Raw genomic sequence first — 12,941 nt, forward strand, 5'->3', positions numbered from 1 at the left:
GAAGAAACATAGAAGTCTGATGGAATAATGACTTTTGGTGCGTTCGACGAAAGCAAGTGCATTATATATAGACGTACGCATAAATATATATTCAATCACATACATAAAATCTCCTTTTCTCTCCTTGATTGTTATTACTTTATCACAGCATATCTGTACATGATTAGATGACCACCACAATTGAGCATCGCAATTCAGTGATAACAGAATATTTTGTTATGAGTGATGGCTTCCCATTATACAGTGTACATAAAATTATACCAGATATAAAGACATTAAAAAAGATGAAACATATTTATCAGATTCATTTAATTTATTTCTTCTTTTCAGCTTCAGCTTCAGCCTTCTCTCTAGCTCTCTTTTCTCTGATACCTCTGAATCTCTTTTCGGATCTGGCTAATCTCAAGGTTCTGAAAGCAGATTCACCATTGTCTTGTACAGCTCTAGCTTCAACATCGGTGGCTGGTTGAGCAATTGGGAAAGTGGCAGCAGCAGACAAAACTTGTTCAGCTTCTGGGGCCTTACCGTTTCTTGGGAAAACGATAATCTTGGATTGGTATTCCTTCAATCTTTGGACGTTAGCGTCAAAGATTTCTTGGTTTCTGTTTTGACGTCTGTGGTCAACAGCAATACCAATGGTTCTGGCGTAAGCAGCAGTCAAACCAGCGGCCTTAACTTCAGCCAAGGTGAAACCTCTACCAGCTCTAACCTTTCTGTTGTACTTAACAGTTGGAGCTCTGACAACAGGTCTCAACAAATCCAATGGTCTTGGAGCAATCTTGGCGGCTCTGGCAGCTCTAGCATTACGTCTAGAAACCTTCTTACCAGCTTGGTCAAAGTGAACCTTGACACGTTCTTGCCAGTGCTTTCTGAAGTGGTTCTTCAAAATTGGTAAATTCTTGGAGATAGCTATTAAACAATAAATCAGTTAGTAAATTTGTTTCCTTTAGTTAAATTTTTATATCTAGTTATTGATAAACGAATCTTGGATGAGAAATTTTTAATGACATCATTGGTGTATAATTTATATTGAGTTGCCACGCTGATTCTTTTAAATATTTCAAAGTATCCTCTTAATACAACTGGCCTATTGATAAGCTGGTAGAAAAGGCATTTTTCCCTTCAAAGAATAACCCCTATGATCTTCATTTTGTAACGTTTCAAACAGAACGGATCTGATTATTCCATGTTTCTATTGTAAATTCTTAGCATTAACTAATAACTTTTACACAGCTGATTCAGGCATTCATTTGGTGATTCCGTGTTCGTTTTAATCGTAGCTCTTACTACTTCAGTTTAACATACCCATTGTTACTTGATTCCTGCTTTACTTGTCCGAAATTATTTGAGTAAATGTTACACTTAGTTTCAACTTCAAGTACCTCTAATTACATAGTATGCAAGAAAGTAGCTTCCCAATAGAGAATGGTGGTGGGCACCGGCTCCGAGTAGGTTGGCAATCTGACATAGCTCTGCCGCGGTTGCCCGAGGAAGGCCTCCCAAGAAGTCGAATGAGCTCGTCAGGGAATTCCTCTAGCGAGGCCAGTGGGCGAAGCTGAAGCCTACGGAAGGCTAGTCATTGTACTCGAAGGCGCTCAGTCCGAGAGGACAATATTTTTCTTTCAATATTCATAAGAGTTATGGGTTTATAATGTACAGATGTTAAGGGTGAAAAACACCTTTAAAAAATTTCACAAAAAGAATAAACATCGGTACATTTTTCCACCCAAACACTGTATATAATTATTCGAAAAAGAATGAAGCTAAGGTTTTTTTTAACTATTGTAGGCGGCCCCGTAGGGAAGGAAGAAAGTAAAATGACGCTCAATTTCCTTTGACTTCCTTTCAGTCCAGCGGAACGGACGATTGGCAGTGTGCTGGAATTCCAAGAGTTACCGCTTAGAGCGCAAACTATCGTGAACTTGCTGCAACAACTGAGAGGGCAAGGATATACATAAAAATAGCCTACAAAATTGAACTCTGTTAAAGAAGCCTCATACATAAAGGTAGATAATAAAGTATACAAGAGAAGAATCCCAAGATGTCAGCTGTCCCAAGTGTTCAAGTATGTTTTCAGTTCTGCAGAATGATATTTGATAGTATAAATAATGGAATAAGATCAGGGAAAATATGAATGTGTCAGCCAGTCAAGTTCTGAATAGGCATAAATGAGTACGCACAATATATTTATTCAAAGAGAACCGTCACCACCACAAGCCGAATTGAGATATCTAATCAAGTAATGTTTTGGAGAAAGTACCTTGCCAAGATTTGCTAGATCACTAAGCTTAGTTTCGTAATCAATGCGACCATACACAGAAGGAAACAATCTGTAAATATAAGAAATCAATACAGCCAGAGCCATTGTAAGATGCCATGCGTCGTAGACTAAAAAAAGATACAGTAAATATAAGGCGTATTTCCTTTGTCTTCTCAAGAGGCTATATAACTAAAGACGTTGAAATTGAAACGACGAATACCGTATTTTACTCCATTTTCCCTCTTCAAATGTCTAAGAATGTTGATATTTAAATTTTTTCTCATTCTTCATCTTCCACAAGAAATGGTTACTAACGTTGAATTGCTTTGTAACTAATTGCATTCCTTCTTCAGACTTTTGGTAAGAAGAAATCAGCTACTGCTGTTGCCCATGTCAAGGCCGGTAAGGGTTTAATTAAGGTTAATGGTTCTCCAATCACTTTGGTTGAACCAGAAATCTTAAGATTCAAGGTCTACGAACCATTGTTGTTGGTTGGTTTGGACAAATTCTCCAATATCGATATCAGAGTTAGAGTCACTGGTGGTGGTCACGTTTCCCAAGTTTACGCCATCAGACAAGCTATCGCTAAAGGTTTAGTTGCTTACCATCAAAAGTATGTCGATGAACAATCCAAGAACGAATTGAAGAAGGCCTTCACTTCTTACGACAGAACCTTGTTGATTGCTGATTCTAGAAGACCAGAACCAAAGAAATTCGGTGGTAAGGGTGCCCGTTCCAGATTCCAAAAATCTTACCGTTAAGAAATTGTGGGGATTATTTTTCGCTCTTTTCATTTTCTTATAATTGTATACCATCAATAAACACAACAACCTTTAATTTACGTAAAAATTATATTATGGTTTCTATATAACTTTCGCAATCTATACGCTTAGGTGAGTGATCGAGCTTGGCCCATTATGCTTGAGACCCATACATCCTAAAAGAAGCTTGACACACGTCAAAATCGACCAAAAACGGGTAAACGTCAACAAACGGAATTTCTTGACGCGAAATTGGGTTGTTTATGATGCTAGTAATATGTGGGATATGATATCGTGTATCTGTTTTTTTAATAAAAATTATAAGAAAGAAGGCATTCGAGACTGGCATATAGGGCTAGGCGTGGTATTTCAAGTGTACTAACGCTATCAAAAATTGCCTAGGCTGTCCGTATTTTCATTTTATTTCATAATAACGAAATTAACAAGTCATATGGCAATGGAAGAAAATAAACTGAGCGGGAATAAACCGATTCAACTAGCTTCCTGGTCGAACCAAACGGGGTCTCCAGAAAACAATGGTAGTGATGTACAAAGTGTTATTCAAAAAGCTTTGAACCTGATCCGACAATTAAACAATAATGGGCTGATGAGCCCGATGGAAGAAGACCATTCGCAGCCTTCATCTTCACAGGAGACACTTAGTGTCGATAGAGAGATTAATGAACAAAGCCGTTTGCGTCTTATCCAAACAAAAGGTAATAATTTACAGAAGGAAGTAGACACATATTCTGGCCTGGTGGATCCTGTGTACGCCAGAGAGAATATGCTAACCGTTTTGCAATCATTAGTCTCGCATCTGAATCAAGCTGTCAGCCAAATACAACAGTTAAAATTTAAGAATATGATCCTTACTTCAAACGAAAATAATATACAATCAAGGCATGAAGTGGAAGATAATCTCCAGAGACAACAATTTGAAAGAATGAAATGTCAATTTTTATTGGAACGTCAAAGTTTAAAGAACCAGTTACGAAAGCGAGAAAATAAAATTGTTAAATATAAGCAGAAGATCATTGAGAAGAATAAGAAATTAAACAATCTTGCGAAGGTTCTTAACCAACATGCTATATCAGATACCTCTCAAATAGATAGTTTTAGTAGCTCCGCAAAGAAAACGCCTTCGTCGACCACAACGCCCCAAGAAACGAAGTCGGACATGCTGAACACTTTAGGAATATTGGCCACACACGTCTTAAAAGATGAAATTGATGATGATTCCGGAAATCAAACGATTTTACAACTGGCTGCAGGGAGTATAAGCAACGATTGTAACACTACGGAGTTAGAAATTACGTGCAGTCCCGAAATGGGGAAGACTGTTCCACACAATCGACCAAATACTAAAGTTGAGTTAGTTCAGAGTCCACATGGGAATAGGACCCTCCAATTGCCCAAGATGAAAAGTTTTAGTACTATAGATGGAAGCATTAAAGATATTAAGTGACTAAAGAACAGAAGAGCGTTTATTCTTAAAGGCAGAGATGTAAAAGGTCAATACCCGCCATTTTTTAGTTCATACTAGTCGATATTATTAACATTATATTACATATTTTTATTTCTCTTAAAAATTAATCAGTTGATGATGGTTTATCTAAATATTGTTTTCTCCGGCTGGCATCCGTTATATTATCTCATCTCATTCATCTTCTCTATTTTTAGAACATATTTCCAGTCTTAGGCAACAAATGATAAATTATGATTATGTACATAAAAACAATATTAATCGCATTAGAAAAAAAAGGACGAAGCCTGTGCTAAAGTATCAATAAAAAAAAGAAATAATATGAAAGACAAAACAAACTAACTGGAAAAAAAAATGTAATAAAATAAAAATAAAATAAAACAAACTGATCATCATTCAAAAAATGTTATTTTTTTTTCATTTATTTCTACTAGATAGATGAATCTCTACCCAAGAAATAAACTTTAGCCCAATCCATAGCGACAAGGACTCTATTTCTAAAGGACAAACACATTGCTAGATAAGCAGATTTCCAGAATAGGAAAGTGAATGAGCCAGCTAACCTATATTTGGCTTCACCAACGGCAAGATCAGCGATGGCTTTATCTGAACCAATGTAAGCTAGGGCACCCTTATGGTTATATTTGAAATCTTCAACTTGTGACTGAATTTTGACAATCTGGTTCTTTAATCTGGCGGCTTCCGAGTCATCTTTAGAATGAGTCATTTTCCAATCCAATTGATCGATTTTATAAGCTTTCTTGAAATATTGAGCCAAGTATTCACCTTCTTGGTGGGCCACTTGTGCGGTAGGGAACAAACCAGGGTGGAAAGTACAATCACCAATGGCGAAAATAGAGCCTTTAGCACCCAGCAATTGAAGTTTGTTATCTATCAACAAACCACGTCTTGAATCCTGTTCCTCTAATTTAGACATTAAGTTTTTGGAGACTTCCCTTGGCGCATTACCTGTGGCCCAAACTAACACACCATACGGTATACTTTCAATATCGCCATCACCAGTTTTGGCGGTTATAGTGGTAGCGTCAACTTTCTTAACCATTGTTTTCAATCTTAAATCAATCTTTTCCTCTTTGAATAAATCTTGAGCATAGTCAACGAGATACTTGTCAAACATGTTCAAAATGTTTGGCAAAGCCTCCACCAAAGTGACTTTAATTTCTTTACTCAATTCGGGCATCCATTTTCTCAAGTCCTGGTCAACGTAATCTCTTAATTCAGCGGCAAATTCAACACCAGTGGGCCCACCACCAACGACAACAAAACTCAACAATCTCGCCCTTTCAGGATCTTTTGGAGACAGAGAGGCAGCTTTTTCAATACTGGACATGATTTTTAATCTGATTTCTTGAGCGTCGGAAATTTCCTTCAAGAAAGAAGAATATTCGTAAACACCTGGGGTACCGAAAGTGTTTGGCTGAGCACCCACACCGACAACTAGGTAGTCGTATTTCAAATCCAAGTCGTAATCATTATTCTTGGCAGATGATTTGACCTTGATTGTTTTGTTTTCAGGATCAACGTCATATGCTTCAGCTTCGTAATAATGGACTTCACCATGCGATCTTCTAGCAATAGTTCTGACAGGTTCGACAATGGATTTCAATTCAATGGTACCCACTGGGGTAGATGGCAATAACGGAGTGAAGAGAAAATAATTCCTTGGAGAAACAACAACAACATTATACAACGTAGTATCCAAATTTTTCAAAAGCGACACAGACCCCCAACCAGAGCCCAGAATTACCAACGTCTTTCTCTTCGATCCGTTGGGAAAAGTATCCGATTGAGGAACTTGTGTAGAAGGATTAGCTTCCCTGTAAAGTGAGTAGGAAACATAAGCCGTACCCGCCAGAGCAGAATACAATAAAGCCTTCAAAGTAAACTTCCCAGTTCTCTTGAAAAAGGACTGCTTCGCAACAACACTGGTAGTGGGCGCCACTTTTTGCAAAATCACTTTCTTGTCCTGTAGCAAATTTCTTGCTGCATGGAACGATCTATTTTTGGCACAGTTCGCAAGGCCTGGCTTGCTCTGTAGACTAAACCTGGGGGAATTAGCCCACAATGTTTTCATTAATGATTGTCTAATCATTATTATTGGTTAATTTTTTTTATTTGTTCTAATAACTCAATATTATGATGCTATGTGAAGAATATTAGTGTGAAAATTTTTTTTCCTTTTTCTCTCTTTAATTGGTTTACCAGAATATATAATAAAAGACAGTAGCTGCGTATAAATTTGGTCTAAATACTAAACATGCAAAAGAAATAATGAAGATAAAAACAATCGGCACACTTATAGTTCTAGCCCAATAACACAAAAGCGGAAAAAACCAAAAATTAGAACAGGCCAATGAGCGTTGTCTTATATAACACAACTTCTTTTATATATACACCCAAGAAGGGAGAGTGAAAATAGGAACAGCACATGCTTCGAGACAACGGAAAAGAACATAAGGAGCGATCCATGTATGCCAAAACTCTTCTCATTGCCGAGCCATGTATCGCCATCCCGATGGTGATAGTTGTGAATGCAAATACCGCTGAGACCAGAGCAATGCCATAGTAAGGACCAGGGCATCTCGAGCATCGTGGAGAAGATCCCTGTCGTTTTCCTTTTTCAGCTCAAAAACAAATGCGATCGACGGGATCGCGGCAACTTTTTATCGGCCGGAATGGTTGAGCTAGGGCGTCGCCGTGAGAGGCGGGGTAGAGTTAAAATTGTAGTTTTTTTTTCCGTAGTGCCGTGCTGCCATCACCGAGTCTCGGCATTGCGTATAATGAGGGTGAGTGCGAGGGTTATTTAGCAAGTTAGTTAAACCCGCCTATGCCCGGGAACTGCATACAGGGAAGATCTCCCAGAAGATTATCTCGAAGGGGAGGGGTATGTTTTTTCCCCTGGTGGTTGAAGTGACTTGCTATTAAAGTAATAAAAAGTCTAAAATTTATATGGGCCGGTCTGCCGTATCAAGGTATGTGAACTATCACAAAAGACGAAACGATATCCACAGTTCGGGTTTCATATCCTTATATATATATACGTAAACGTATATGCATATATGTATGTTTACTATACATCAACATCAGCATTAGCGTCAACATTAATTAGCTTCTTGCATGTGCTCTTTGGCTTCAGCGGCCTTCTCCACGTCGTATTTGAAATCAAAGTAAGATTTTTCGAAATGGTGTAGACGTATGAACCCATCCTCACCACCGGAAGCATAACTTGTACCCTGTGGGCTAATGGCAACGGTGTTCAAGGGACCGAAATGACCTTGTACTCTGCCGATTTCTTCTTCAAAGATCTTGTGATAGAATCTGGCTTCGAACTTACCTTCGTTGGCACTGGTAGTGGTGACATCCTTGGCCTCTTGACCACCACCAAGAATAATGAATTCCTTCAATGGAGTGATGACGGCGGTGTTTAGAGGACAGTCCGTTTCGTATTTCTTAAGAACTTGTAGAGTTGACACGTCAACCAAGAATGAGTTGGTATCTCTGGATGATGTGATAAAGTATGTTAAATCAGGAGAAAATTGCATGTCACTGATGGACTTTTCGTGCAAATCGATGGAATCCACGTATTCGTAGTTGTTAGACACATCGTATTTACTGATCTTACCGTCTTTATGACCTGCAATGATGTATTTGCCCTTAGTTGACCATCCGGCCACGGTGGCAGCGTCTAAACCTTCATGAGTGATAATCTTATGAATTGGTTCTTCGGAGACCTTCGTTAACTCATGAGTGGCGGAATCCCTTTCAATTTCGTATATGTTAATAGAACCTGGATTTTTCATGACGTTGTCTAAGATAGCTAGAAAGTAGTTACCGCATGGAGAAAATTCGACTCTCTTAACGGGAACGGGCGACTTCCATGTGGCAATACATTGCCCGTTTGATACATCCCATAATTTTATACTATAATCAGCACTCCCTGTAACACAGTACTTGGTAAAACAGTCTACATCGATAGACCAAATGGTACCAGTATGGCCATCCAAGGTACCTAATCTCTCACCGTTCAACGAATACCAAACACTGGCTGAGCTATCTTTCGAACATGAAAACAGTAAATCACCTTCTTTGTTGTACTTCACCTGAGTTAATGGACGTTCATGACCTGTTAATTTGATAGCCTTCATATTCTGTTGCTTTTGCTATTTCTTTCTGTCTTCTCTTCTGGTAGTTATCCAACGACCTTGCGTGTATTCCTTGCCTCATATTCATCAGTAACTCTTCTGCAAAATTTTCTGTTCGTTTCGACTATTCGAAATTTTTCAGCGGCCGGAAAAAAATCCAAAAAAAAAAAAATGCGAAACTGAAGGTAACTTGCAGGGTAATAAACATCTGTTATGTACAACGGCTATATAGAACCTTACTATATTCACACAGTGACATGTTCTCGAACCTATCAACAAATTGGCGTTAATGAGCTAAATCCCATAACCTTAGCTGTGATAAAGGACTTTTCTTTTATGGGAAAGTTCGGAGGATAAGGCGAACCCAAAGGGCCTGCAAAACAAGGCTTCTCATACATGTCAATCACACCCGTATTGTAGGTTTTTTATTAGCTCAAGCGGGTTTTTCAACTCTTCCGCTGCTTTCTGTTTGTTAATAAATATGTTGGAGATATCTCCTGTATGGGTAATATGTAAAAAAAAGAAAAATAAAAGAAGCATGATCGGGCTACAATGGATAAAAAAAAAAGAAAATTGACTACTCACACAAATTTGGTATACAACTGTACTTCCAAGACAAGTTAAACAGATAACGAATACCTGAAACATCCAGTATTCTCATGGCAGCTAGAAATCGCAGAAAAAATAACAAGAAAAAGTCTCTTTTGGGAACGAGCGCTGCTCAAGAAAAGAACGCGACGTATGTGCTCGTTGCAGAGGAATTGCAAGAAAATACAATTGATGTAAACATGGGTACTGTAGCACCGCCGACGGGACACCACGAGAACTCCATGCCAGCGAAAGAATTCAAGCACCAGCAGAAATTAGAGCCAATAGACGAACATGAAGATGGCGAAGACGAATTATTGATGAAATTCAAGTCCATGACAAAATGCTCGGGTCCCGTTACTGAGGCTGACGTTCAAAAGCTGCTCCTAAGCTATGCTTTCACAAGCGCTTCAATCCAGGAGGACGAAAACGAAGAAGACGAAGGAGAATGGCTTCGCCATCCTATTAAATCGTCGTCGCCATCCGCTTCTTCTTTGTCCGCCTATTTCCAATCCTTCGTCGAAAAATGCAAACAAGTTTTCTATAAATTCAGCCTACATATAATAGAAAAATTGAGTGCTCTACAAAATAGCTTATACGAAGTATTTTGGATCATCGTTATTTATGTAAACTACTGGTTCCCCAATGTGGGCGACTATTTAAGGTATGTCTGTCACAACTTTTTCCACAATAAAGCAATTGTCAAATTACTAACATGCATTTTTACCTGCAATCTCAACCATCTCCACCCAATGAACAAGCACAATATAGAAAGAAGGACCAGCCCTGCATTTAAAAGGTTGTCTTTTTTACAGTAGTCCTCCTCCTTAGCGCGGCTAATCAAGTTTAACGTACTTTTTGTTTTCGCTTTTTTTTTTTTTTTTTTGGCCCGTTAGACCAAGCGGGTTAATTATTTTTTAAGGATAGAGGCTACCACAATCATGAGAAAGATACCATGTACTTGTAGGTTTTCTGGCTTTTTTCTATGGCTGTTTGCTGGCATGCATATTCGGAGCCGGTTTTGATATATCATAATCACCTATTTTTGAAGCAATACTTTTGGACGACAAGATAGCATTAGCATCAAAATTTCCCTATCAAAGAGTCATTTCCGTGCACTTCGTGAAAAATTCGTTCAGAACGGTCAGCGAACACTTAAGAATATCTACTTTTGCTTTCAAGAAAAGCCTTACCTGACAGCGTTTAAGGTCTCCTTTGCCATTGGACTTATTATCCCGTGCTCCCTACTTTTTTTGATAATGGTTTCTACCGCTACTTTTTTCTTTTTTATCTACTTACTACTCTTCGTAGTGATAGGGTTCTTCTCGTCGTTGTTCATAATTCCCCTGTTGGGCATTTCCTTTGTTTTTGCCATTGGCGTGGTATCATTTGGATTCTGCAGCAATATGAGTTTCAAAATGGCACAACTCGTTTATGTTCGAGCTGACACTTTCTTGAAAAAAGTCCTCGACAAAATGGCCCTGCAAACAGAGGCAGCACAACCACAGGAACCACAGGAACCAGGGGAACCACAGGAAGCACCTTCCACATTAAGGCCGGTATCCAATCCAACTATTCCAAGCCCACTAAGACAAACGGCGCGCCCCTCTAAGTTCGTCACTGAAGAAGATGTTATTTTCGAACCTGTTAGTGCTCAGAGTGCCATTGCCCGTTCTTTAGAGACCACAGCTAAGAAAGCGGGTAACGGGTTTCAGCTTTCTTAACCTTGGCAATTAAAAAAAAACATTTTTCGCATGTTCAGCAGGTCAATAATAATAATATCCTTATAAAATACACTCAGTTTTTATTACATACGAGCTTCTAGTATATATATATACACGTATATCTTAGCTTTAGCGATCTTCTAATATTGCGGTTTATAACGTAGACCATAAAAGAAACGGAGCAGATGCAATTCTTCAAAACACTTGTGATTTTGGTGTCGTGCATATCGGTTGCCCTCGCTTACGTGGCACAAGATGTTCATGTATCATTCCCCTCTACCAAGGGAAAAACCAGCGTAATGATCGGTAAGGTCCAACCCAAACAAGGAACCGATGGAACTGCTCCAACAACAATCGCAGTTGATAACCCTAACGAGGTTATTCAAGTAAATTTCGCCATTGACTCCGCCAACAAACCTTTCCAGAACACCTTATTGGTAGGTCTACCTAATAAGAACCTAGAAATGACTTTTGAACCCGAAATCAAGGACAATGGTAAGTTATCCATGTATAACTACAAGATAGATTTAGCCAAGCTGGATGCTGCTTTGTTACAGGAGGCCTCTAGATCAGTGGAACCAATAAAGGCAACTTTGATCCTAGCGTCCTCTACCGCCAAACCAAAGGAAAACTTGTTTAGGGAAATCCTGCAACTGGACTTGAACTTCAATGTAGATCACTCCGATTCATCTTTAGTTGACAAATTCAGCATTAAGCCAGAAATCCATCATATATTCCATACTGAACCAAAGAGAGTTGCCAAGCCAATAGCTGTGATTTTTGTTGCAATTATCGTCATTACTATTTTATCGTTAATCGTCACTTGGTTGAATTCCTGTGCTGCCGCATTCAATAACATCCCAACCGGTATCAATGCTGTATACTTTCTAGGTTTCATCGCAACCATTGTTGGGTTTGAAGTTATCTTCGCCAGGTATTATTTGGGTACAAGCATTTTTGAAACTTTATTTTCCTCTTTGTACTTGGGCGCTCCAGGCTTATTGACCTCTACCAAGTTCCTGAGATCTTTTGGCCAAACAATCTAGGGCTGCCCTTCTGAAGGTGAAATATATATATATATTTATATACTTTACTTACGTATAAAAAGACAGATTCCGAAACGAATCAATTGCTCTTAGCCTGTACATCTACAAATGTATTATTGATCCATTTGAAACCCCAAATATTGTGTCTCGAACCATCCCAAAACGGCTTGTCGAAATTATTAGCAGCTACAATCTTACCCATGATCAGACCCATGGGTAATGCATTGTATGTTCTTGAATCTAATGAATGTGATAAATTATCCCCTGTTACCCAAACGTGACCTTCAGGGACTTTAATATACGTACCAAACCTCTCTTCATCGACTAGCACGTCACCAACGTAATTAACTATCGTACTGGGGTCCACAAGCACCAGATCGCCAGCCATACCGGTAATCCTTTTGCAAATTCTGTGATTAGGGTCAGTAGGTTTCAATGCCACTATGCAATCACCCATTTTTATGCCTTTACCATTTTGGAAATTCTTCAAGACATGCACATAATCATTGGTCGCTGATAGTGTTGGCAACATCGATTCTCCTCTCGTCTCCGTAAACTCATATGCATACAAATGTATTATATGCAACAAGCATAAGGACCTGATTGCATAAGAAAAAGTTTTCGACCAAATGGGAAGTGTACCAATCGTCATTCCTAGTATCGTACACGGTTTAGTGATCCACCGTCTTATTGGTCTATTTTTACTTGCAAGTATGCTGGAGCATTTTCATTGAAGGCATATTTTTCCCCCAGAAATGCTTGGTTCCCAGCATGTTGTGAACTTACTATGCGATTCAAACCAACAGAACGGAAAATTCAAAGAAAAGGTCAGAATAACCAAGTCCACATTCGAGAGAAGATAAGTTACGGTGAGTTTAACATCGTACTATGAAATTATAAACTGGGCTCACGACAC

General features: G+C 38.8%; 9 protein-coding genes across 9 annotated transcripts; 5 read left to right on the top strand and 4 right to left on the bottom strand.

The window, feature by feature from the left end:
* Window positions 1–313: 313 nt before the first annotated feature.
* RPL13B (60S ribosomal protein eL13) lies at window positions 314–1,309 on the bottom strand (the record flags this gene model as incomplete). Its single annotated transcript, XM_033912554.1, has 2 exons — window positions 314–909; window positions 1,306–1,309. 2 exons carry the CDS (start codon window positions 1,307–1,309, stop codon window positions 314–316), a joined length of 600 nt encoding a protein of 199 aa, XP_033768445.1.
* Window positions 1,310–2,041: 732 nt separating this feature from the next.
* On the top strand, window positions 2,042–3,021 carry RPS16A (40S ribosomal protein uS9; the record flags this gene model as incomplete). The annotated part of the gene is made up of 2 exons (XM_033912555.1): window positions 2,042–2,065; window positions 2,614–3,021. 2 exons carry the CDS (start codon window positions 2,042–2,044, stop codon window positions 3,019–3,021), a joined length of 432 nt encoding a protein of 143 aa, XP_033768446.1.
* A 457-nt stretch (window positions 3,022–3,478) lies between these two features.
* Window positions 3,479–4,486, top strand: FDO1 (Fdo1p; the record flags this gene model as incomplete). The annotated part of the gene is made up of 1 exon (XM_033912556.1): window positions 3,479–4,486. The coding sequence occupies one exon, from the start codon at window positions 3,479–3,481 to the stop codon at window positions 4,484–4,486; it is 1,008 nt and encodes a 335-aa protein (XP_033768447.1).
* Window positions 4,487–4,934: 448 nt separating this feature from the next.
* On the bottom strand, window positions 4,935–6,617 carry NDE1 (NADH-ubiquinone reductase (H(+)-translocating) NDE1; the record flags this gene model as incomplete). Its single annotated transcript, XM_033912557.1, has 1 exon — window positions 4,935–6,617. The coding sequence occupies one exon, from the start codon at window positions 6,615–6,617 to the stop codon at window positions 4,935–4,937; it is 1,683 nt and encodes a 560-aa protein (XP_033768448.1).
* Window positions 6,618–7,626: 1,009 nt separating this feature from the next.
* TIF34 (translation initiation factor eIF3 subunit i) lies at window positions 7,627–8,670 on the bottom strand (the record flags this gene model as incomplete). The annotated part of the gene is made up of 1 exon (XM_033912558.1): window positions 7,627–8,670. One exon carries the CDS (start codon window positions 8,668–8,670, stop codon window positions 7,627–7,629), a length of 1,044 nt encoding a protein of 347 aa, XP_033768449.1.
* Window positions 8,671–9,326: 656 nt separating this feature from the next.
* LDO45 (Ldo45p) lies at window positions 9,327–10,073 on the top strand (the record flags this gene model as incomplete). The annotated part of the gene is made up of 1 exon (XM_033912559.1): window positions 9,327–10,073. One exon carries the CDS (start codon window positions 9,327–9,329, stop codon window positions 10,071–10,073), a length of 747 nt encoding a protein of 248 aa, XP_033768450.1.
* A 441-nt stretch (window positions 10,074–10,514) lies between these two features.
* On the top strand, window positions 10,515–10,979 carry LDO16 (Ldo16p; the record flags this gene model as incomplete). The annotated part of the gene is made up of 1 exon (XM_033912560.1): window positions 10,515–10,979. One exon carries the CDS (start codon window positions 10,515–10,517, stop codon window positions 10,977–10,979), a length of 465 nt encoding a protein of 154 aa, XP_033768451.1.
* Window positions 10,980–11,164: 185 nt separating this feature from the next.
* SWP1 (dolichyl-diphosphooligosaccharide-protein glycotransferase) lies at window positions 11,165–12,025 on the top strand (the record flags this gene model as incomplete). The annotated part of the gene is made up of 1 exon (XM_033912561.1): window positions 11,165–12,025. One exon carries the CDS (start codon window positions 11,165–11,167, stop codon window positions 12,023–12,025), a length of 861 nt encoding a protein of 286 aa, XP_033768452.1.
* Window positions 12,026–12,104: 79 nt separating this feature from the next.
* Window positions 12,105–12,677, bottom strand: IMP1 (endopeptidase catalytic subunit IMP1; the record flags this gene model as incomplete). Its single annotated transcript, XM_033912562.1, has 1 exon — window positions 12,105–12,677. The coding sequence occupies one exon, from the start codon at window positions 12,675–12,677 to the stop codon at window positions 12,105–12,107; it is 573 nt and encodes a 190-aa protein (XP_033768453.1).
* Window positions 12,678–12,941: the final 264 nt, after the last annotated feature.

This window comes from Saccharomyces paradoxus, chromosome XIII, assembly GCF_002079055.1.
Source record: "Saccharomyces paradoxus chromosome XIII, complete sequence".
In the NCBI taxonomy this organism is placed as follows: Eukaryota; Fungi; Ascomycota; class Saccharomycetes; order Saccharomycetales; family Saccharomycetaceae; genus Saccharomyces; species Saccharomyces paradoxus.